This window comes from Panthera leo, chromosome E1 (assembly GCF_018350215.1).
Source record: "Panthera leo isolate Ple1 chromosome E1, P.leo_Ple1_pat1.1, whole genome shotgun sequence".
Taxonomy (NCBI): Eukaryota; Metazoa; Chordata; class Mammalia; order Carnivora; family Felidae; genus Panthera; species Panthera leo.
This window is the reverse complement of record NC_056692.1, coordinates 20718789-20743355: the sequence shown is the minus strand read 5'-3', so window position 1 is coordinate 20743355 and position 24567 is coordinate 20718789. Positions and strand designations below refer to the sequence as shown.

At 50.5% G+C, this 24567-nt stretch overlaps 1 protein-coding gene across 1 annotated transcript in view; it reads left to right on the top strand.

Moving 5' to 3' along the window:
• ASIC2 (acid sensing ion channel subunit 2) overlaps nucleotides 1–18283 on the top strand; it is a 267566-nt gene extending 249283 nt beyond the window's left edge. Inside the window, exons 4-10 of the mRNA XM_042917464.1 lie at nucleotides 3971–4121; nucleotides 6140–6196; nucleotides 7574–7727; nucleotides 10361–10452; nucleotides 13958–14037; nucleotides 15455–15523; nucleotides 17327–18283. Of these exons, the coding sequence (XP_042773398.1) occupies nucleotides 3971–4121; nucleotides 6140–6196; nucleotides 7574–7727; nucleotides 10361–10452; nucleotides 13958–14037; nucleotides 15455–15523; nucleotides 17327–17428 (705 nt within the window). The 3' untranslated portion in view covers nucleotides 17429–18283. The remainder of the gene's footprint in view (nucleotides 1–3970; nucleotides 4122–6139; nucleotides 6197–7573; nucleotides 7728–10360; nucleotides 10453–13957; nucleotides 14038–15454; nucleotides 15524–17326) is intronic.
• The last annotated feature ends 6284 nt before the right edge of the window (nucleotides 18284–24567 follow it).

The following is a 24567-nucleotide window of genomic DNA, read 5'->3' as shown; positions in this document are numbered from 1 at the left end:
GATTGTCAAGGTAAAACAGCAGTACTCAAATAGGCTGTTTACAGGAAATGTACCTTAAATATAAAAATATTCTGATGGGTTAAAAGCAAAAGGTGGACCAAAAAAAATTAAAGAATGGGAAAAGATAAACAGTAAGTATAAGAAAGCTGGTATGACTATATTATACAAAGTAAACCTCAAGACAAATATATTGCATGAGATAAAGAGAGTTATTTCACAATGATAAAAGAATCAATCCCTCAAGAAGATATAGTGATCTTAATGTGTAGGTGCCTCATGGTAAGTTTCAAAAACACAAGGGGCAAAAATAGCCCTAAAGGGAGACATGGACAAATCTATAGTCCTAGTTAGAGAGTTGAACACTTCTCTCTCAGCAATTGATGAATAACTAGACAAAAACTCAGTAAAACTATAGAAGATTGGAGCAACACTATCCAACAACTTGACCTAATTGCCTTTTATAAAACACCTGCACCAACTATTACAGAATACACATACTTTTCAAGTCCACATGAAACATTCACCAAGATATACCATACACTGCACTGTAACTCAATCTCAGTAAATTTTAAAGGAACATGGATAGTATGTTTCCTGATCAAAGCATAATTAAATTAGAAATCAAAAACAACAAGGAAAGAGATAACACCAGTTACTAATATCAGAAACGAAAGAGAGGACGTTACTACCAATTTTTCAGACATTTAAAAAGTGATAAGAGAATATTATACACAACTGTATGCTAATAAATTCAACAACTTAGATGAAATGGACAAATTTCTTGGAAAACAGCACAACAAAACCACCACAAGAAGAAATGGGAAGTCTGAATGTCTCTAAATCCACTAAAGGAATGGAATTCATAATTAAAAATCATCACACACACACACACCATCACCAAGTCCAGATGGCTTCACATTTAGGACAGGAATGATACCAAGCCTACACAAGCTGAGCAAATAGAGAAAGAGGAAAGGAAACAATTTATAATTTTGTTTATGAAGTTAGCATAACCACAATACCAAACCTGACTGAGACATCACAAGAAAAGCAAATTAAATACAATATCATTCATGAGCATAGACACAGAAATCTTCCACAAGACATTAGTAGGTTAAATACAGCAACAATATAAAGAGGATAATAAAAAAACCATGACCAAGTGGGGCTTGTGCCAGAAATGCAAGGTGGGTTCATCATCTACAGATCAATCCGTATCATTCACCATATTAACAGAACAAAGGAGGAAAATCATGTGATCATCTCAGTAGAAATAGGACACACATTTGTCAAAACTCAATACCCAGTAAAGGTAAAAGTGCTCAGCAAACTAGAAACAGGAGAGAACTTTCTCAGTCTGACAAGGGCCTCTAGGGAAAAAAAAAAATATATATATATACCTAACACATTTAATAATGAAGTAATGAACCCTTTCCTCCTACGATCAGGAACAAGGTAAGGATATCTTCTCTCTTCAGTTTTTTCCAACGTTACACAATATACAGTTTCTGGCCAATGCGCTGAAGCAAGAAAAAGAAATAAAAAATAAAGACCAGAAAGGAAGAAGTAAAATTCAGCAATAAAAAGGAATGAACTACTGAGACATGCATGAGCATGAATGAATCTTGGAAACATTCTGCTGAGAGAAAGAAGCCAGACACAAAAGGGTGCATGCTGTATGCTTCTATTTATATAAAATCCTAGACCAGGCAAAGCCAATTTATGACAGAAAGCAGATCGGTGATGGCCTGAGGGCTGGGGAGGGGACTTTGGGGGGTTAATGGAGATGCTCCGTATCTTGATTGGAATGCTTGTTACCAGGGTGTACACGCTTGTAAAAATTCATTAAATTGTCCATTAAAGTTGAGACATTTTATTATTTGTAAATGACATCTTAATGAGGGATTTTTAAAAGTAGGAAAAATATACACCATTAAAAAAATGAAAAGTCAGCCACAAACTATGGGAGGTAGAGAGAAAATATTCTCAGTACATGCTATCTGACAGGGGACTTGTATCCAGAACATATGGAGAACTCTTACAGCTTAATAATAAAAGTAAGAAGTAAGCAAGTTGTTTTAATGGGCAAAAGACTTGAAAAGACATGTCACAAAAGATAATATATGAATGGCCAATTAGCACATAAAATTGCACTCAAGATCATCAATCAGCAGAGAACCACAAATAGAAACAACAATGAGATATAACTATACCCCTACATGAATGTCTAAAATTAGAAATACGGACAAAATCAAGATTTGGCAAGGGTACAGCATAACTGGAACTCTCATACGCTCCTGGTGGTAATGAAAGACCGTACTATTAGCACTGTGGATAACAGTTTCACCGTTTCATATAAAAAGTTACCCCGAGACCTACTTAACAAACCAGCTATTCTATTCCTAGCCGGTTACCTAAGAGAAATGAAAGTATGTGTCCAAAAACTGAACTGACTTGTCCATAAATGTTAACAGGGACTTTTTCATAATTACCCAAAACTGGAAACAATCCAAGGGCCCGTCATCAGGTGAATGGATACAGATTGTGGTATATTTATACACTGGGAAACTATTCAGCAATTAAAAAAAAAAAATGAACTAAGGCACACAACCATGTGGATAAATCTCAAAAACATTATGTTGAGCCAAAGAAGCCAGACACAAAAGAATACCCAGTGTAGGTTCTCATTTACACGAAGGTTGAGAACAGGCAAAACCAACCTATGGTGGTAGAATCCGTAACAGAGATTGGCTGGGGGGATGGGTGGGGGTTGATTGGAAAGGGAGAGGAAGGAATTCTGTGGGGTGATTTTCAATGTCTTGGGTCTTACGGTGCCTGGGTGGCTCAGTAGGTTGAGCAACCGACTCTTGATTTTGGCTCAGGTCATGATCTCATGGTTGGCATCAAACCCCACGTCCAGCTCTATACTGATAGTGCAGGACCTGCTTAGAATTTTCTCTCTCTCTGCCCCTCCCCTGCTCACACGTGTGCACACACTCTCTTTCAAAATAAATAAGTAAGCTTTTTTTTAAATGTCTTAGGTCTTGATTTAAGTGGTAGGTTCACAAGCGTATACATTTTTTTAAAAAAATATTTAATGTTTATTTACTTGAGAGAGAGAGAGCAGGGGAGGGGCAGAGAGAGACACACACACAGAATCCGAAGCAGGCTCCAGGCTCTGAGCTGTCAGCACAGCTGGGCTCGAACTCACAGACCGTGAGATCATGACCTGAGCCAAAGTCGGACACTCAACCAACTGAGCCACCCAGGCGCCCCAGTCAAGTGTATACATTTTTTAGAATTTGTTGAACTGTGCTCTAAAAACATGCATTTTGTTGCATTTTTTTTTCTCCAATTAAATAAAAAAGATAAATATAAAGGATTTAGTTCGGGGCTTCACACATAAGTGCTCACAGCCATTCATTTCCCTCGCCCTTCACCTTCCCCAGTCCCAGCAGGGATGTACCATAGGCATGACAGCATTCTATGGACATTGGACCTCTGAGAATAAGGACATTTTCCCCAAAGGAGTTCATCCATAGCATGACACTGGAGGAATGATCTAGTCTGGGCCACAGATCATAAATAACATTGATTATGCCATTTCTTCCTGGACCCTCTGAAGTTTCTGGCCCCCAAGTCTGGGTTTGGGGTCCCAATGTTCCCAGCCAAGAAGGTAGAATTTAGTTAGGTCATTCCAAGAGTTTGGAGATGACAAAGTATGGAGGTAGAAAGACACATGGCAAATGTAAGAGACTTCGAGATTGGCCTTTATGGGAAGGTTATACGAGACAGGAAAATGAGTATTGGAGGCAGACGTGGAAAGCCTATGAGGTCAATGGAGCTAGATTGTCCTGTAGCAGATGGTCAATAATCGTTTGTTGATTGAATAAGTAAGTGAATGCGCTATTAAGGCTGTCGATGCTGAACCTCCAGGGCTGACTGCTGCCCTCACCTTCCTGTCTTGCAGCTCACATACCTGCCCCCACCGTGGGGTGAGTGCCGATCCTCAGAGATGGGACTCGACTTCTTTCCTGTTTACAGCATCACCGCCTGTCGGATCGACTGTGAGACGCGCTACATCGTGGAGAATTGCAACTGTCGTATGGTGCACATGCCAGGTCAGTGCCAAGGGACAGCCTGAGACCTTCTGTGCACTTCTCACCCTAGCGGGAACCACTGTACCCATTCCATGAGGACCCACAGGGATGCTGTTCTGGGAAAGGCTAGTACTTGGTCCCAAACACGTGGACAGCAGATGGAAACAACCAGTGTAGCAACCAGGGCAGCATCCTGGTGTGCAGAAGTGTCCAGATGTTTAAAGAATGCTCCTGCCAGTGCTCAACGTGTTTGTTAATTGTTTGCTGCTCTTACCTCCTAGGGTTCAGTGTCCAGGTATTGGAGCCCTTGCAATTCTTGAATCCCGGTGTGGCACCTGTTCAAACATCCAGGTGTCTGTTGCTTTCATCCAGATGGTTTCCTTCTTGCATCCAAATGTCTAGCACTCTTTCAGATGAGGCAAAAGTCCCTCAGCTGGCAAATAGATGCGCATGGGCTGATATTTCTGGTGTCAGACTAACAATGCATGTAGCCATCTTATTAGAGGTAGTCGGCTAATCAGAGGCAGGAGCACGAGGGGTGGGGTGGGGGTGCAGGGGAGGGGGCATGGCGTGAGGGCTAATTCAAGCATGAAGAGTTTGGTTTCGCAGCAGAGAAGAAAGGATGACAAGCTGGGAGGAAGGGACCTTGGCTTCTAATTCAGATTCCTCCACTTATCTGCTGTGTGACCTGGCCCAAGTTACTAAATCTCTCTGTTCTTACCTTCATTATCTCTAAAATACAATCATTAGTTGTTAGGAGGATAAAATTAGGCTAAAATAGAAAAGTGCAAAAGTCAGTGGTCATTTTATTAGCACATGCAGAGAGGAACAAAAAGCAGTATTGACTGATGATCTACTATGTGTTGGGAACTTTGCTATCCTATTCAATGGCTACTACTTCATGGTCATATCATACTTTAAGTTTATTTAACTAAATCCTTATATCAGACATTTAGTTCATTATCAAATGTTTTCTTTTATAACCAATGCTCAGATTTAGCTTATAGCTAAACTCTAACTATTTCATCAGTAATCAGTAATTTTTTCTAGAAATCTAATTGTATAATTGTTGATCTTTAAAATTGCCTCTGAGCTTCCCAGAAGACAGAGCAAAAAGAGAAACGCCAGTTACATTGTTATTGTTGGAAAGAAGGAAGCATACCAGCTCTCAGCTCTTGAAAAGGGTGTTTAGGGAAATAGTAAGGAAAAGACATTGTGGTAGGTTTAATTTTAGCACCCGGAAAAAAAAAAGGCCGGGCCGGGTTTGGTGGGGGGGGGGGGGGGGGGGGCGTCTGGATTTCTACTGAGAGACCATAGAGAAGGATACAGCACTGGTGAATGTTACCTGCCTGATGCTCAGACTGGATCACCCGCCAGTAAGGTTCCCCCATGGAACCTGAGCCAAAAGCAAGCAGTAGAGGTTTTAACCGTTCTACCCATGACATTCTTACTGGCATCTCTGTTACCGAATTAAGGGCAAGAAACTTACAAAGTGGGGCTTGTTCACAGACAGCAGAGGTGTGGCCCTGGCCTCGGGGTCAGACTGGTCAGACCAGTGTATTCAAAACCCACCTCCATCACTGCTAGCTCTGATGTCCTGGAAAGGCAGGATACTTTAACCTCAAGACTCTCAGGGGTGAAACACACACAGTATTTCCTATTTCCGGAGGTACCCGTGTGAGTTAAAGGCGAAGATGTGTGCCTGGAGGTAGAGGTGCTTTCTGCCAGTCTCTACTTTCAGCCACCAAGTCTTTCTCACCTGTCACCCACCTGAGCTAGTTGGGCCAGCGCAGCAATCTGGGAGAAGTTAGCTAGGCAGACCCTATATTCACCTGCCCAAGCTCCCAGAGCAGAGCAGACCTAATCCCCTGGCTCTGGGTAACACTGCGCCCCCACTTGCCCCCAGCTCTTATGGGTGAGTCCCTTCTGACTGCCTGGGGACTGCTGCTCCTCCCCAGTTGCAGGATGCATTCCCTTTCCCCAGCCCAGGAGGGAGGGGTTGCTGCCTGAGTACGTCTCCTTGTGTCTCTTCTTTGCAGGGGATGCCCCTTTCTGTACTCCTGAGCAGCACAAGGAGTGCGCAGAGCCTGCCCTAGGTCAGTACTGGGGGACAAAGGGAGCGGGAGCTGAGCTTGAGACCTCAGAGGTGTTCTGGGTGTGGGAGAGATAGGGCGGAAGGGGCACCGGAGGGGGAGGAGAGGCTGGCTGGGGCTGCGGCACTGTAGGAGCTGGAGAGGAAGGTGGAGAGGAGGCAGGAGAGAGAAAGGGGAGGAAACTGATGCAGGCGGATGAGGGCTGGCAAGGCACTGGGGGAGTGAGAGGAAGTAGAGAGGTGCGGTAGAGAAGGGGTGGGTTTCAGGGGAATGGAGAGCACTGGGGAGCACAGAGGAAGGGACAGAGATGGAGAGAGGATGAATGAACAGTAGACATCCGGGTGGGCACCGAAGGAGGTAGGGGAGGGGGGAAGGGGCAGCCGCTGTGCATTTCCCCCTCCTCCTCCTCTGGCTGGGTGCTCGTGGGTTGGAATAACTGCTGGATTCCCCCACTGGAAAACTTCAGGTGCAGGAGATCCCACAAACAAGCCACAACCCCAAAGCTAGACTCACTCCACCTGCCTGCCTCTCTCTGCACCTGGGAAGTGGTCTATGATCAAGACGAGCAGAGAGCATGTTTAAATCATAGGGACTCAAGTTCGTTCAGCAGCTGCACTTGCTGGAGCTAAGCTAGGACAGCTCTGGACTCCTGTGTCCAGATGCTTCCAGAAGGACTGATAGTGGGGGGGAGGCGCCGGCTTTAGAGAAGAGTGAAAGATGTGCACAAAGACATCTCTCCTTGGAGTATGGAATCCCATGGGTAACACTGCCATGATCAGAGAGACAGAGGGAAGGAAGTGATATCTTTAGCCACCCCTTCCTAAGTGGAAGACAGGAGCAGAAAAGATGCGGGAGGTTGCTTCTAGGGACAGGAACTGAGAATCTTTGCCTGCACCCTACCCCAGCAGGCACCGGAGGCAGGCTCTGGCTAGGAAGGAGCCTCAGAGGGAATACCATTGAGCCCTGGATTTTAGATTAAATGTTCTCTCATGTTTGCCCGTGACGGGAGGCCCACTTTGTGGATGAGAACACTGAGGCTAGGAGCAGAGAAGGCTCTGGGAAGCTGAAGGGGCCAGGACTCCTGTGGAACCCATTCTCCAAAAGTGGCGCCTTTCAACAATTTTTAAAGGACAACATAATAATAAAGGAAGTGGAAGGAGAACAGGACCAAGGGAAACACAGAGTGGGCACTTTTCAAGAGCGCTCACACCCTCACCAATCTATAGCCAAAGCCCAGCTCCCCTAATCTCCGCAGGCCCGCCCCTCACTTCCCGGGGATGGCCCCTCCTCCCAGCTTCCGCGCCCCCACCTCCCCAGCGGCTGGAACCCGGGGGCCCCGCCCCCACAGCTGACTAAGCCCCGTCCCCCTCTCCCCCGCAGGTCTGCTGGCGGAGAAGGACAGTAATTACTGTCTCTGCAGGACACCCTGCAACCTGACCCGCTACAACAAAGAGCTGTCCATGGTGAAGATCCCCAGCAAGACGTCAGCCAAGTACCTCGAGAAGAAATTCAACAAATCAGAAAAATATATCTCGTAAGCTCAGTGGGCACCGGTAGGCAGAGGGAGAAGGGATGGACCCAGGAGAAACTGGGGGCAGTCGAGGAGGAGGGCAGAGGGAAGCTCCGTTTGGCAGAAGTGAACTGACCCTCGGCCGTGTGCCAAGCTCTGTGTTTAGGACTCAGAAAGTGAAGACAAAGATGATTAAGAAGCAGCCCCTCCCCCAGCCTTTAAGGAGCTTACAGTCTTGAGAGAGGAGCGAACGTCTGAATGCTTTACAGGCTGATACAGGCAGGAAGGGAGGCTGGTTGACTGCACCTCACATGGGGTTGCCCTCAAGGAAAGCTTCAGAGACTTTTTTAAAGTTTATTTCTTTATTTTGAGAGAGAGAGAGACAGAGAAAGCGAGCGGGAGAGGGGCAGAGAGAGAGAGAGAGGGAGAGACAGACTATCAAGCAGGTTCCGTGCTGTCAGAGTCATGGAATCTGATGTGGGGTTTGAATTCCCCAACTGTGAGATCATGACCTGAGCGGAAGTCAAGAGTCAGAAGCTTGGGGGCGCCTGGGTGGCTCAGTTGGTTAAGTGTCCAACTTCAGCTCAGGTCATGGTCTCGTGGCCCATGAGTTCCACTCTGTGCTGACAGCTCAGAGCCTGGAGCCTGCTTCAGATTCTGTGTCTCCCTCTCTCTCTGCCCCTCCCCCACTCGCACTCTGTCTCTCTCTCTCTCTCTCTCTCAAAAATAAAATAAAAACATAAAAAAAAATTTAAACAAAGGAGTCGGAAGCTTAATGTGCTGAGCCAGTCACATGCCCCAGCTTCAGAGATCTTGTTTAAGAGGATGTGTAGGAGTTTTCCAGGCAGGCTTGCACATTTCATTCCCTCCACCCAGAATGCTTTTCCTCTCGCACTTTACCCACCTGGTTCCTCATTGTGCAGGTCTCCATTTCAAGGTCATCTCAAACAGCTAAATTAGTTCTCCTCCTTTTCAATCTCTGTCCAAGCACTCTGGTGTTTTCCTTTGTGGCATTCACCTAAGGGTGTCATTTCCATGTTCTCGTGTGTGTGTGCCCCACTAGACGGAAAGCCCCCTGAAGGCTGCAGCCTTTCCTTGTGTTCGCTGCTGTGGAGGGTCTGGCACAGAGCTGGCATTCAAAAAAATGTCTTTTAACAGAGTAAATGAATGGAAGTCATGGGAGCAGAGGTGTCCCAGGCACAGGGCAGACAAGAGAATGGCCAGAGGGAGCTGGGACAGGTGGATGTGTCAGAGCAAGAGGGCCTCGTCTCCCTGGGGGACAGGGAGTGGATTTTATCCAAAAAGAGGAGGGGGCCTCTGATGAGCTTCAAGTAGGTGACAGCCTCAACCGTGTATTTTAGACCACTGCTCTGCAACAGAACTTTCTGCCATGACGGCAGATGCACAGATTGTGTATCTCCGAGGACCAACAAGGGAGCCACTAACCGCATGTGGCTAGTGAGCATTTTAAATGTAGCCTGGGTGACAGAGAAACTGAAATGTAATTATTTTTAACGTTTTATTTATTTTGAGAGAGCACACGCAGGGGAGGGGCAGAGAGAGAGGGAGAGAGAGAGAGAGAGAGAGAGAGAGAGAGAGAGCCCCAAGCAGGCTCCGCACTGTCAGCACAGAGCCTGACTCAGGGCTCAAACTCATACACCGTGAGATCATGACCTGAGCCGAAACCAAGAGTCAGCCGCTCAACCAAAGGAGTCACCCAGGCGTCCCTGAATTGTGATGTTTTCTAGCAGTTTTAGAAAGATCCTTCAGGGGGCAGTGTGGAGGACAGAAGGGAAGCCAGAAGAAAGGGAGGCGGCCTGGTAGGAGGCAGTTGTCATCACCCAGGCAAGCGATGGTGACACTTACTTTGAACGGCGCCTCGGGGAGCCCTGCATGAAGAGGAGGATTTGCTTCTCTCTCACCAGCCGCTCCCTCCTGCCACACGGCCACCAGAGCCCATCCCGGGGCAGCTCTGGCTCAGCCGGTTGCAAACAAGGGGCACCGAGGCCACTGTGACCAGCGTCGCAGGAGATGGAGAAAAGGAGGTGCCAGGCCCTGCTGCTGAGCCGACGTTCTGCCAGCAGCGATGACTTTTCCTGCCAAGATGCGTCTTGTTAACACACCTGCCTAAAAGAGGAAAAGGGAACCCCCCGGCCAGATATAGATTTGTTCCTCCCTGAGCCTGGCAGCTGATTTGGCAGTGTGAGCGCACGGGCGTCCCACTAGGACAACCTTGTTATAAATCCAAGTAGGAGCATGGCGGGGGGCTCTCGGGAGTGGGTAGAGGCCACCCGGGAGGTCAGCTGGGGCAAGCAAGGCAAGAGAGTGAAGAGCTTGTCAAGAGAGTGCTGAACTCACCTGCAGGTGGGGAGCCAGGAAGACCCTGTGGGGGGCCCAGAGACCTGGAGGCCAGGTAGGACTCGTGGAAAGCTGTCCCAAAGAGGGACAGCTGATATGTGCCTCCAGAGCACTGGGCTGGGGGTCAGGGCTCTTGGTTCCAAGGTCAGCTCTGTCGCTGACCAGCTCTAACTTTGGGCTGGTCGTTTCACTTTCCTGGGCCTCAGCCCCTCCCTCTGTCAATGGGAAAGCTGGGTTGGATGGCCTGCGTGGATCCCGACGGTCCTCACCGTGTATGGTACTGGATATTCCCTCTGCAGAGAGAACATCCTCGTTCTGGATATATTTTTTGAAGCGCTCAATTATGAGACGATTGAACAGAAGAAGGCATATGAAGTTGCTGCCTTACTCGGTATGTCGGTGTCTGTTGCACAAATTTCCACACGTCATGGTGGGGAGTGAGGGGGAGTGGGCAGGGGGTAGGCAGGCAGACAGCATTCTCAATGTGCTAATTATGCCCTCTGTCCCAGAATGGGAAGGCCTCCGGTGTGGCGGAGGTTTTAGGCTCAGCTCATGCCCCAATTTAAGCCTCAGCTTCCCCATTGACACAATGATGCAAGTGAGCTGAAAGGTCTCTGAGGGCCTTCCCAGGGCTGCCCCGTTGGACTCTGTGGTCTTCTGCCCCCAGGCTGGAGTGACAGTCCCGGGGCCGCAGCGGGAAAAGAGCTGTCCAATGGAGGGAAGGCTGAGCTTTGGGTGGTCCCCAGGCAGTGAGTGTGAGTGTAGGACTGGAAAGCAACATGGCAGCACTGGGGCCAGATGTCCCCCCTGGATTGAGAGTCCTTTGTCAAACACAAAAGAAGGGTCACACATCCCCAGATGTCTACAAACCTGACTGCCGCCCCCACTCGAGTTCACATCAGCTCCCCTGGCCGCACCGCCAAATAACGGATGCAGGGAGTTCTGTTCAACCCTGCCCCCTGCCAAACTCACAAAACCCCCGGGGGTGGTCAGTTGAAAGACCTGTGCCTTGGGTCCTTCTCCCAACTCCAGCTCACTCTCAAGAGAGGACATGATGCTGTCCCTACAAGGAGAATTAGCCGCTGTTGTCCCTGTGAGTTGGACAGAGAGTGGTATCCTGAGGGAGGTGGGTGGCAGGTGTAGAGGGAAGTATAGAGGTTCAGAGTCAAAGACTACTGCATACCAGCTCCGAGAATGTGGGCAAGTGGCCTCACTCACTGGACGTCAGGCCCCTCATCTGTGAAATGGGTCTAATAAAGCTGCTTGATGAGTTCATTGTGATGGTTAGCAGGGGTAAAGCCTCAGCCCACAGAAGGTCCGTAAAGACTAGTTTCTGGTACCTGGACAGTCACCATGCCAGAGACCCAGGGCCCCCGCTGGTGATTCCAGGCACCATGTGAGCATTTCTGCACCTCTCCCAGGCAACTGGGGACTGGGCCACAGCTGGGACCCAGTTGGGTTAAGGTGGCTGTCATTTGGGTCTCAGACACTGTTGCGGCCAAAAGGGACTAAGCCAAGACTCTAATGTCCTGGGCCAGAGGTAGAGGTCATGCTCTAGACATGTAGACCCACTCACCCTGCCTCTGTCACCTCATTTCTTTTTTTTCTTTTTTTGAGAGAGAAAGAGAAAGTGTGCGTACAAGCGGGGGAGGGGCAGAGAGAAGGAGAGACAGAATCCCAAGCAGGCTCCACGCCATCAGCGCAGAGCCCAATGCGGGGTTCAAACTCACAAACTGAGATCACGACCTGAGCCGAGATCAACAGTCTGACACTTAACCAACGAGCCACCCAGACATCCCTCTCCTTCATTTCCTAAAGAGAACTCAAGACAGGGCTCTCCCCATCCCCCCATATAGGCTCACAGCTCGCTCTCTCTCTCGCTCTCGCTCTCACTCTCTCTCTGTCTTACACACACACACACACACACACACACTGAGAAGGGCCTGAGCTCTGAATCTGTCAGAAAGGATAGCTCATCTCTGCATCTGATATGAGGATGAGATGTTCCCAGCATCTTGTTCCCACCCAGAATAGCCTGCTGAGAAATCATGCTGCCATCTGTGCCTCCCGTGACAAGAGTGCGTGCCGCTCGCAAGCACTCAGTCCCCAAGCCCGTTGGGCCCTTCCCTCACCGCTGCGCAGCCCGCCCTCACCCCAGCGCACACTGCACAGGCACTCATCCACACACAGCACACCCCGCCCCAAAGCGCACACACACGCACACTATGCTGAGCCACGCACACCGGTGCACGGTGGCACAGACCCACGGACTCATCACACACACCTGTCCGTACGCACACACATGCTCACACAGGTTCCGCACACTCAGACGCACTATGCCCACCCCCACAAAGCCACACTCACGCACACTTAGACACACTCAGGGTCCCCACCCTAGACGTAAATAGCCACCTGCGTGAAGCCATCGACAGCCAGACATGCTTCTTCTACTAAACAAGCATGTGCACACGCAAAGCACCCTGGCACATAACCCACACTCACACATACTGCACACACGTGCAAACACGCACCTCACATCTGACATGAACACCTGTAAGAACCCACTCCCCAGTAATGTCCCCACGAAGAGCATCAGAGAGGGCAGGGGGGAGAGGAGTGAGGGGAACCGTTGGAGCCCAGCTCCAAGCCCACCCAGGAAGACCCCCCTTCCCGCCCTCTCTGCCTACTCACCTGGGACTGTGGTTGTCGGACCCCACTCGGCCATAATCAGGGATTGTAATCAGAGAGGGTAGATGTGGCCAACAGAAAGTTCTCAGACCACGAGGTCAGCCCAGTGCACCCCCTTTCCCAGCACTCTCCCCGCCCAGCCCAGCAGCTAACGGTCTCAGAAGCTCCAGCTGGCAAGAACCTCACAGTTCTCTCCTCCACTCCCCTCCACCACCAAATGTCCTTTGAAGGCAAAGCTACTGAGAAGGTCAGGGGTTATCAAAACCACACAGCAGGCTGGTGGCCGCTCTCCAAACGCAGATACTCTGAGCCCTCTGTTCGACCACGCTGACTTCCAGAGCCAAGCATTTGGACTTTTGGGGGGACCCTTGGGGATCTGATAATAGCTTCTCAAATAGGGACTCTCCCACTATAAATGCCCAGGTACACCCATGTAATGTTTTGCATTCATTTCCAAAGGGTCTCCAACTGTCCGCAACTCCCACAGGAGAGTTGTTCTCAGACCCTGGTGGGTTGGAGAATCCCCTGGGAATTTAAGAATCCTGACTTCGAGACCCCAGAATCAGAGATTCTGATTTTATAGACTTGGGGCATGTCCAGGTATCTACACTGGGGGGGACCTGAAGACCAGTCAAGAAACACTTTGGTCAATGGGGCCTATATACCCCCCAGCAAGAACATCTACTCTAGGAAAAGACCAAATTGAGCATTTACTTTCAGGTGGGGGAGTTAGGGGGATGCTTCCTATGACCTTATCCCAAAGGTGAGAGGTGCCCTGAGTTGGCCCTGTGGGACTCTTCATGATTGGGAGGGTAGGAAGGTCTCTTGTGCCATTGTTTCTGAGACCCACGCCCAAGGCACCTGACACATGAGTCTTGGGCTCCATTGCCCTGTCCCCAGGCCAAGACCACACACTTCTTGTCTCTATTCCCAGCCCAGAGACAAAGTGAGGCTTTGAGTGTGGTTCTGAAGGTAATTGAATAAGCCCATTAGCCTGTGAGGTCTTACAGTAGGCCCTCCAGTAAACATTTGGGTTAATTCCCATCCACACTGGGTGCTGTGCAATGAGGGAAGGAGTTGTCCAGGGCCTGACCTACCTAAGGCCCAGGCTTCCTGTGGAGGGAGGTCTGGTTTCTGAGTTCTTTGTTCACTCCTTCCTAGAAGGGCTATGAGTAAAGCCAAATCTTTGATCTTTTCTCTCTCTCCAGGTGATATTGGTGGTCAGATGGGACTGTTTATTGGTGCTAGTATCCTTACAATACTAGAGCTCTTTGATTATATTTACGAGGTAAGACTGGGGTTGTTCGTGGGGAAATGACCGTATGCTGATACTCTCATCCTACCCTGATGCATGGGGGAGAGGGTGGCCTCTTTCCACCCAGAACCCGCTTTCTCCTCCCTGTCCGCAAATACTGTCTATCACCAGGTCCTAGGCAGGGAGGAGGGGGTGGGTCCAAGAGAGACAGAAGCCACAGTCCTATCCCCAGGCAGCTGGGAGATCCGTGGGCTGTCCACACTTGCAGGAAGGGAGAGGAAGCATCGAGAAGGAGAAGAGCCAGAACTGAGGCCAGCTCTGAGCCCCTCCCACGCAAGACCAGCTGTGGTGGCTTCATACGTGTGTGTGTCTGCACCCACATACTCACAGCACATGTACACGCATACCCCCCACATACACACCACTCACACACCCTGGTACCACTCGTAAATACACACGCACACATATATACTACGTTCACCCAGCAGACACACACACACACACATGCATGCACACATGGGCCCTCTGGGTGGCCCGTCACCTGAGTAGTGCCTATCCTGGTGCAGGCAGGCTTAGAGAAGCGGCATTTCCTGACGACTTCATCAATTCTGAGGAAGCAGGAACAAAGACACACAGGCCATTTCTGGCTGTTCACAGCCAGAGATGTCCCCTCAAAAGGCAGCTGGAACAGAGCCTCTGAAAGCATCTCAAACAATAGACAGCGGCTTCTGGCTCTGAGAATTCCTTTGCTCCTCAGCCTTCCCTTCCCACCCTGTCTCCCCTGCGTCCTCCAGAGCTGGGCTGGCTCCAGTGTCTCCAGAATTCCTAAGGGGGTTCCTCAGTGTCCCCAGGGCCACCAGAGTTTCGCTCCAGCAAGAAGAGCTGGCACAGCAGTGTTCTGCCTCCCAGAGAGGGCCGTCCTTGGCCAAAGGCCCCTGGGGACCATTGTGGGGAGCTGGAGGACCCCGGGGACCAGGGTCCTCTGGAGTGCCACATTCCCCCTCCCGGCATGGTGACCTTGTTCCCCAAACCCAAGTCACTCACAGCCAGATCTCATTCTGCTTTGCTTATTAATTTTTGGGAAGAGTTGTTATAAAGTTACGGAAATTGCATCCTGCCAAGTAACATGTTTAATAACTGCCCCTTGTTGCTAGGAATCGAATGTTATGAACTCAGGGGGGGCCCTGGTCTTACGAACAGTGGGGCTCTCAGGCCTGGAAAGTGATTGGTAATCTCCTCCCCCAGGCCCAGCCTCAGAAAGGGGCTCCCAGGCTGCTCATCCACACGCTCCTTCCACAAGAGAAAACGGTCCCCGTGCCAGAAGGGGCCTCTTGTGACCTCCTCCAGGATCTACCTCCTGCACCAAAACCTTGCTTCAGCCAAAAGATTGGGCAGGGGCTCCCAGAGCTGGTCGCTCTACCTCACCAACCCTGTCCTGATTTTCTTGCAGCTGATCAAAGAGAAGCTCTTAGACTTGCTTGGTAAAGAAGAGGACGAAGGGAGCCACGACGAGAACGTGGTAAGAGCAGCCTGTGTGCTCTAGGTTGCTCTGTTTTCCGCTTTTGTGGGGTTGCATGAGACCAGATGTCAGGGCCTGGGCGGGGGAGACACGCCTTAACTCAGGTTGTCCAAGGACACTCCCACGGAGCCCGGGGCTTTCTCCGACACCCATCCAGAGCCTGATAGCAAGCCATGGCTGTAGCTGATACCTGGCCCAGTCTAGCTTCTCCAGGGCTGGAGCCTTACAGCTCTCATCTCGTGCCTTGGGGGAAGCAGGGAGGCTCCGCTCCCTTACTCTCAGGGTGTCAAGGTGCAAGTGAGGACGTCACTGGTGCTTTACTCCTTCGGAAGGGGACGAGGAGCTTGGGGCCCCGCGAGGTTGTTACCCACGTAACCACCTCCTAGTGCGTGCCAAGTACGCGTCAGGCTCCAAGCTGCAGGCCGTAAGCGTACCTTGTCATTTCAGCTGTGCGGTTACCCTGGAGAAAGGTCTGTTCTCTCCATTTTGTATTTGAGGCAGTTGAGGCCTAAAAGGTCAAGGTCACCCAGGCGATGAATGGCAGAGCCGGACGCAGAGCCCCCCTGACCGCCGTCCTACTCTGCCTCTCTTCCCTTGAGCGGCCAGCGAGGCCCCACCTCTTATGGCTGTGTGCTCTCCTTCCCAAACTCAGTCTGCTCCTGGGCTCTGGCCTCAGCTGCCTGGTACAGGTATCTCTGGCTTTTCCCGGTTGAGACTTCGCCCTGAGAATGCCAGGCCCGTGAGGCAGCCACCACCCCCCTGGAGTCAGCAAATCCAAAGTGATCCCAGCCCTTTCCCCCCAGGAGGCCCCCGTTTCTGCTCCAGACGCCATGTCTCTACCCATCTCCCGGGCAAAAAAATCTCTGCTTAGGTTCTCCCGGGCCCCTGCAGCCTCTGTTGAATAAAAGCCAGCGTCTGTTGAGGGGAAGGCAGCGTGGAAGGGGCCGGGGATCTGCACTCAGGTCCCTGCTTCCCAGCTCAGTGCCTGAGGGCAGGTGGGTTACCTCTCTGAGCACCTGTCCAGTCACAGGCACCCCAGGGACTTGTCATTTGCATTAAGTGGGACCATGCCTGTAAAGCAGTCAGCAGTGCCTAATTTACAGTAAGTGCTCAGCCTCTGTCACCTCCCCCCACTGCAGCCCTGTCCTCATCAGATCTCCCCCACACTCTTGGCACAGCCTCCTGGCCGCTATCTCTCTGCTCCCATCCCTCCCAGCCTCCAGCCCTCCGTGGCATGGGAGTCACTGGGAAAGCTCAAGGCCCCCCAGCCCCACCCTGTCCAGGGACCCGAGACTGCCAGGGGCCAGCCTAACCCTAAAGGTCCACTGGGGAGCCATGACTACTCTGGTTCTGGCTGGTTGGGAGCCTCCCCACTTCCTCCTAGGCCTCAGCAATTGGCACCCCGTGCCCCCAGCCTGGTCCTCCCCAGAAAGGCCTCAAGGGGGGACCCCAGGAGGAGGACAGGAGGGGACATGCTCCTGCCTCGGAGCTAGAGAACACTCAGATGTAGCTTTGGGTGACACATCGGGGCAGCTGCTGAACCCCATCACCAGGGCACCCGGCCCTCACCCTGGGGGCACCTAAGTGGGCAATGGTGAGGATCCTGAAGGCAGCGAGGCCCCTCCAGCCTCGGGCCCCGCGACAGCAAGCCAGCCCCTGAGATGTCTGGGGCAGGGGCCGTGGTGCCCTGGGAGAGCCCATAAGCAGGGGCCACAGTTCCCAGGGCCTAGGCTGGGCTGCCAGGGGCATCATGACAACATTTTGCAGAATGAATATCAGCACCCCCTATCTCCTTGCCTCCAGAGCACTTGTGACACGATGCCAAACCACTCTGAAACCATCAGCCACACTGTGAATGTGCCCCTGCAGACGGCCCTGGGGACCTTGGAGGAGATTGCCTGCTGACAGCCCATGGACCACCCGGCACCCTCCCAAACAGACCTTGAGGCCCAAGACCCAGGACAGGGGACAGCAGGCTCAGGTGGGATGGCCCCTGATGACAGAAGGAAGCAAGAGCCCCCTATGCACACATAGCAAACTATCTGCCAAAACCTCGCTGTGGCCACGTCTGACACGACGCGTCCTCGGGCCCTGCCGTGCGTCCCTCTTAGGAGAAAAGAGTCACACTCTGGAACTGTCCGAGAACCAACCTGCCATCACATCTCACTGCCAGATGTATAAAGCACCTGCATGCTGAGACTGCTCGCGGCGCCACCCCCTCGTCCGTCTCTGTTCATGACTCTCCTCCGTGCGCTTTCCGCCGGCCACTCTGCAGTCCTGCAGTGGGACCAGGATCCAGCCCCAGAGCCACTCCGTGGCCACGCTGGAATCGCGACGGCACGGTCAAGAGGAAAAGCTCAGAACTCTCAGCCACGTCCGGTCCCTGTGTAGTTTGTGAAGGTTCTTAACCTGCCCACAAACCCCTTTTCCCGAGCCGGCCTGTGGGCTGACCGGGGCCACTCCCACCCCCGTCCCAGCGCCTGGTGGAGGCAGGGCGGCCTGGGCAACTCCAGCGCTCATCCAGGGGACCTGCGTCATCCTGCTGTCCTCGTGACCCGGCTTGTACAGTCCAATTCTGTTTCTCTGGGGGTGGGGGGCTTGTTTTGTCTGTCTGTCAGAGATCCGTTTTGTTTTGTTTCATTCTCCAGATTTCGGTTTTGATGTTCTGAGGTTTGGTTTGATTTGGTTTCTCCATTTTCTCTGGCGTTTATTTATTCGTGCTTCCGGTCACGGTCATATTAAAAGCTGGTCTTGTGGAAACAGCTGAGTCGATGCTGCTTTCCCCCCATTACTAAGGTCTCACTCCCCAAAGCCTTTGGGAAGGGCCAGGCCTGCCGGGTTAAAACCCACAGATTATAGCCATGGAAAGTCTCCTGCAACCACGCTTACCTTTACAAAGTGTATGGAGGGTATGCACTTACATTCTATTCTAAGTCTCTGAACACTATTGATCGCAACCTTTAAACGATCTCATGACCACTGATGGGTCACAGCCTGCGGTCTGAATGACACTGCCCTGGACCATAGGCATGTGGCTCGAAGAGAACACTGCCCAGACCTAAGAACCATGAAGGAGGCCTTCCCGTCCCTCTGCACTTCGGTCCTGACTCCTCTCCCCTGTCTGTGAAGTCGGGCTGGCCTCCCTCCCACACGCCAGCCTTTCCGGAGGCTCTCTGCACCCCACCTCCTCATCCCCATCAAACAGACCTGCTTGTCCCTGCAGAGGCCACACTGGCTTTCCACCTCACTCCCGCTACTGCTGAGAGGATGTCCAGGCAGGATCAGAGGGTGGAAGTGCCTAGTGGGGAGGTGCCTGCTGCAGCAAGAGAGAGCTTCCTGTCCAGGCAGAATCTGTGTCTTCATGGCATCATGTTAATTCCAAGGGGACGGTGCCTGTAGCCTAACTTTCCCTTTCCCCACTCCCCCATCACTACCAACTCAAGGTCTCCCCTAAAGCCTCGTATGGTTGGCGCCTTCCTCCTCATGCACAGATGCGCAGAAAACACTGCCTGGCCCTTGCTCTACCTTCCAGTCTCTCACCATCATCCTCCCTCTCCCCGCCTCTCCCCTGCCCAATCCACGAGCACAAGGAAGAGGTATTTCCCCAGTGACCAAATGAGAAGAACCAGGTAGCAGGAGCTAGGAGTGCCCGCCCCGTCTCCTTCTCTCGGCAGCTGTGCTCTCTGGACTCAGTTCCCTTAATTTGAGGATGAAAATAATGCTGTACCCGTGTCTTCGCAGAGGATCTCTGGAGGCCCCTTCAGACTTGAGGCACGTGAGGCTCTGCTCCCCCTGCGCGGGGGGACAAATCAGACCAGCCACGCTCACACACGCGGTGGCCAGGAGGCAGATGGGACACAGCATCCCTGAGATGCCTCCTCCCAAGCACCCTTTCAGCACGGGGATGCGCAAGGCTGTTGCCAAAGCTGGGCTTTAATCCTTAGGGACTGAGTGCAAGGTTGCTGGAAGGTGCCCTGTTTTAGTTTTCTGTCGCCGCTGTAACAGGTTACCACAAACACGGTGGCTTAAAGCACAGATTTATTGTCTCCGGTTTCTGGAGGTCAGAAGGTGGACACAGTTCTCCCTGAGCTAAGATCTAAGTGTCAGCAAGGCTGTCTTCCTTCCGGAGGCTCAGGAGGAGAAACCGTTTCACCTTTTCCAGCTCCCAGAGGCCACCCACGTTTTGTGGCTGGTGGCCTCTGCCTCCATCAGCCAACCTGGCAATGATGGGTGGAGTCCTTACAGCACACAACCGTGACCTCCTGGGTCACATCTCCCTCTATCCCAGACCCTCTCCTGCCTCCCTCTTCCACTTTAGAGGGACTCTTGTGATTAGATCAGGCCCTCCTGATAACCTGTGATAATGTCCCCATCTCAAGGTCATTAACTTAATCACACACTTCAAAGTCTCTTTTGCCATGTAGAGTAATATATTCACAAGTTGCAGGGATTAAGATGTGGCCATCTTTGGGGGCCATTATTCTATCTACCAAAGGCCCTTTGGACCATATAGACTATGGCTCTCATTTTCCAAATGAGCAGACCCAGGGGTGGGAGGGTGAGGAGGGTGGGTGATGGGTATTGAGGAGGGCACCTTTTGGGATGAGCACTGGGTGTTGAATGGAAACCAATTTGACAATAAATTTCATATATTGAAAAAAAACAAAAACAAAAACAAATGAGCAGACCCGGGAGAGGCGGGGAGGGACTTGCCTTGTGTCACACAGTGAGTCAGTGGCCATGCCAAAGCTATACTCCCCAGCTCCCAGGCTCATAATTCCATTCTAGACCCACCAAGATGACACAAAAAAAGAAGCACTGAAAGTAATCATTTTTCCAGACTTTCCCAGGGAGTGTGGAAGTCCCTCTCCTTAGACAAACACATGCCTCACTGCATCAGGCTGGAAAATATCCTACTGGTGCCTAGACTGTCAGATACAGAGGAACAGCAAATGTCCTCAGGCTGCTCCCATCGGGGACAGGAACAAATGAAATTTCTAATCAGTGAGTTGGGAATCTATTGGAGGTTTCTGCCTTGTTCCAGTTTAACAGTTTCATAAATGTTTTAAAAATCTATATCTTAAGTTGCAATTTGAACTGCTTCATTGGATTTCTGGCTTACTTTAAAAAAAAAAAAAAACTTCAGATCAATCTGTGATGGAGCACAGAATATTCTCATGGATTTGGATTGCTTCATGGCTCACCTACGTACACACCCCTTCCAATTTGGGGATTCTGGTTTTGTTCATCTTGGAGCAGGCCTGCATACTGAACCAGTTTAAAGGGAAAGAGACAGGAAATTCGAAAGAGTAAATTAATAGCCAGCTGCTGATTGCTGTTAACCAGTGGTTAACCAAAGACACAGTTGTATGCCTGAATTCTTGGGAGGGGCGAGGTGTTTTTTTTCTTATCATTGCAAACAAGTAGCCATGTGTGTAATAATTTCCTTAGTGAAGACCCGGGGACAATTGGTAGACAGAAGAGATTTAGGGCTGTGGCACATTTCCAAGAGTGGCCCAAAGGATGAGAAGAAGGTCAGGCGTTTGGAACAGTCACCAGTCCAAACCACAAGGTAGAATTATCAGTGACCTCAAAGGGCCAGATCGATCAATCAATCAATCGATCAATCAAATAACGGCACGTAACCTCAGAAATAGAATCAGCGGAGTTGGCTGCAGTCAGGGAGAGGAAAGGGAATAAGCCGTTCTGTGAGTACAGCCATGCCAGGGACTGAGCTGGCTGCGGGCACACTGTTGCTTTGTTGTTTTTGGCAGAGAGAAACAGAGTTATTTTATTTTCCTTTTTCCAGCTTGCAGCTATTTTTGTAAGAGTCTTCATGAGCACGCCTGGTGAGAAAGGTTCACAGAGGGTCTCTGGAGAAAGGTTCTTGGCGAACTGGGAAGGCGGAAGGGGGAGGTAGACACCACCCAGGGGCGTGATCTTGGTGGGTACCTGTGTTCGCTCAGGGGAAGCTCAGTTCGGCCTGCCTAACCCTAGAGACCCAAGGAGAAACCTGGGACCTCTTCCTCCACAAACTCAGAGGTTTTCATTTGATTTGGAGAGTTAAACTCGAAGCAGAGGTGAGGCCCTCCAGAAAACAGCAGTGCATGAGCTCCCCATTACAGAATAGAAAAGGGGGCTCCGAGAGGCCATGGATGCCGCCCGCCCTGATCCACTCACAGCCAGGGCAACCTCACGCTGCGTAGAACAAGTTTCCTGGCGTAGCTGGGAAGGGGAAACACAGGAAGAACACAGGATCACTATTGATTGTGACTCCCATTGATTGGCTGTCCAGTATGTGCCAGGCACTTGCCTCCAAGGGATTTACCATGTGAGCAGGGAATTCTGACAAGTAGACAGACGACTACAAGTTCTGCAATGGAAGGAGAAGGAGAGAACAGCACCCGCCAAGCGTGGGGGGCGGGGGCGGGGGCGCTAGAGCAAGGACACCACCAATGTAGGTCCAGGGAATCTGAGCAAAGAAGGGAAAGGGGAAACTGTCCACAATGACCACTGAGAGACAGGCAGGTGCAAAGAATGAGGGGCATGCTGTCACTAAGGCCCTTCAGCTCTTTCCCCTGACTTCCCAGTGCCTATGATGGTATTTCCCAGCCAGAGTCTGGTTTATTTCATTCCTCGGAGACTCCTGGCACATGGAATCATCTCGTGCATGCATCTGAATATTCCTAGGACTAATAGGTTGGGTGCATTTGGGGCCAGAAGTTCACTGGGGATCAAGAAACAGGTCAGGGGGAACCAATCCAGCCTGAGGACAGGCGGGAGGCGGAGAGTCTCTTACTAATTCAGTTTAACATTTGCCCAACTCTATGATCACTGACTGCAAGAGCAAAACAACAGCGGCACAGGCTACAGAGAGTCAAGGATTGACTTTCCAACCCATTTCTGCAGTAAACCGACCAAAGTTAACTTTGGACAACCTACTTCACTTCTCTGGGCCTCAGTTTCCCCCTCTATATAAGAAGAGGGGGTAGGAAACAAACAAATAATCCCTTGGCGGGAGTCTATGAGTCATAGAATCATAGAGGAGTCATAGAGTCTATGAGCGCAGGCTGAGAATGGGAGTCAGGTATTTAAACAAGTATTTAATGATGCCTGGTTTTCAGGGTAATTATGAGGCTTCAATGGGCTAAGGAAAATACTTTCTATAACTTTTCTTCTTTTCTGTTTTCTTCTTGTCAAACATGGAATCTTAATCTTGTTTGTATTCAAAATAAAATGAAAGCTATGAGCTCTCTCCCCAGGGGAAAAAAATGCATGGTCACTGAGATATATAAGTTTTATTATAGGAGGGTAATGGACCCCTGGAGCCCATCTGCGACCCCCTAGGGATGCCCTGAGGCTAGGCAAAGATTCCCTGGTCCAGAAAGAGCCAACCTTTCCTTCTCAAAAGCGTCCCAGCACCACAAAGAGCAACCAACACTTCTTCTAAAATGACATAATGGCTGTCATTTTTCAATTTACAGGAGGGAAAAAGAAAAGATAGGTAGGATTTGATCAATTTCAAGTTTCTCCCCCCATAATTTTTTTTAAACCTTTGGCACCTGCTGCAGCTTGTGTGCTAATGAGTTCCCACAGATGGCAAAATGAATGAGCGAGCAGAAAATGAATATGAACAGAGAACCTTGAGATGTGATTTCATAAAATTATTTTATGCATGCGATGATTTTGAGGACTGAGGAGACCTGCATACATAGAAAGCAGCTGCAGCTTGCTTTGCAAACATCCCTGTGGCCCGGTTCTTAAGGAACGTGACCACTGGCCCCACCGTACACATGCAGGAAATGCATGCCTTCTGTTCTCTGGGGGCTATTGAGCCCCAGACACACACGACTGTTGACATCTCATTCATTTCCGAGCAGGAGGGTAATGCTGTTTTTTCTTTAAAAAACAAAATAACAATGGGGGGCCTGGGGGACCCAGTCGGTTAAGAGACTGACTTCAGCTCAGGTCACAATCTTGCGGTCTGTGAGTTTGAGCCCCACGTAGGGCTCTGTGCTGACAGCTCAGAGCCTGGAGCCTGCTTTGGATTCTATGTCTCCCTCTCTCTCTCTCTCTGGCCCTCCCCCAATCTCTCTCTCTCTCTCAAAAATAAATAGACATTAAAAAAATTTTTTTTACTTGAAAACAACCACAACTAATAATAATAATAATAATAATAATAAATAAACAGCCCCTGATAATGCCTGTGAGTGATGCATTGGGATGGGGAATTTGAATGTCTTCTCTCCTTGAAGCTGCTCTCCACGCCATACCTCTGAAGGAAGTGGCTCATGTGGCTAACTTATCACCATCATGGGCCATTTGTCTTTAGAAGAATTCAGACTTTGTGGTGTCCTTTCAAAAGGAATTATATCCAAGTTAAAATAGGCCCAAGACAGGCAGCTCTTCCTGCCCATGGGTCCTGTCCCCGTGCTTTAATAAAATCACCTTTTTGCATCAAAAAGAAAAAAAAAAGGGGCCAAGACAAAGCGATTGGTGAGCACCAAAGCACACCCAACTCAACCAGTCTTGGAGGAAGTCAAGGAACAGTTGGAAGAAGATATCCTACCGCCAGGCAGGGTCTCTATCCAGAATCCCTCACCCCATGGACATTTTCTGTGTGCCCACTATGTGCCAGGCACTGTGGGTTCATATACCAAGAAGACACAGCTTCGGGGGCTCAGGATTCAGTTGGGCAGAGGCGGGCCACTGATGTGCATGCAAGAATCTGAGCGGTGAGCTACAGCCAAGGTGCACAAGGCACAGTGCACCCCGTGTGTCTGCAGGGTTGAGGTGGTGCAGGTTTTGGCTAAAGCCTTGCCTGACAGGAAAATACCAGAGCACAGGCTTAGAGGCAGAGAAGAACCTGGGGGATCTGGGAAGGACAGAACCCTGATGAATGGGAGTGGGCTAGTTTCTCCACTGCCCTCCCTCCACTGTGCCTTCCCAACCCCAGGAGTCCCGCCAGCTAGAGTCCATGGGCTGGTCAGCTGTGGGGACCTGACATGCCGAGGACAAAGCACAGGCTTTGAGGTCCAATGGCT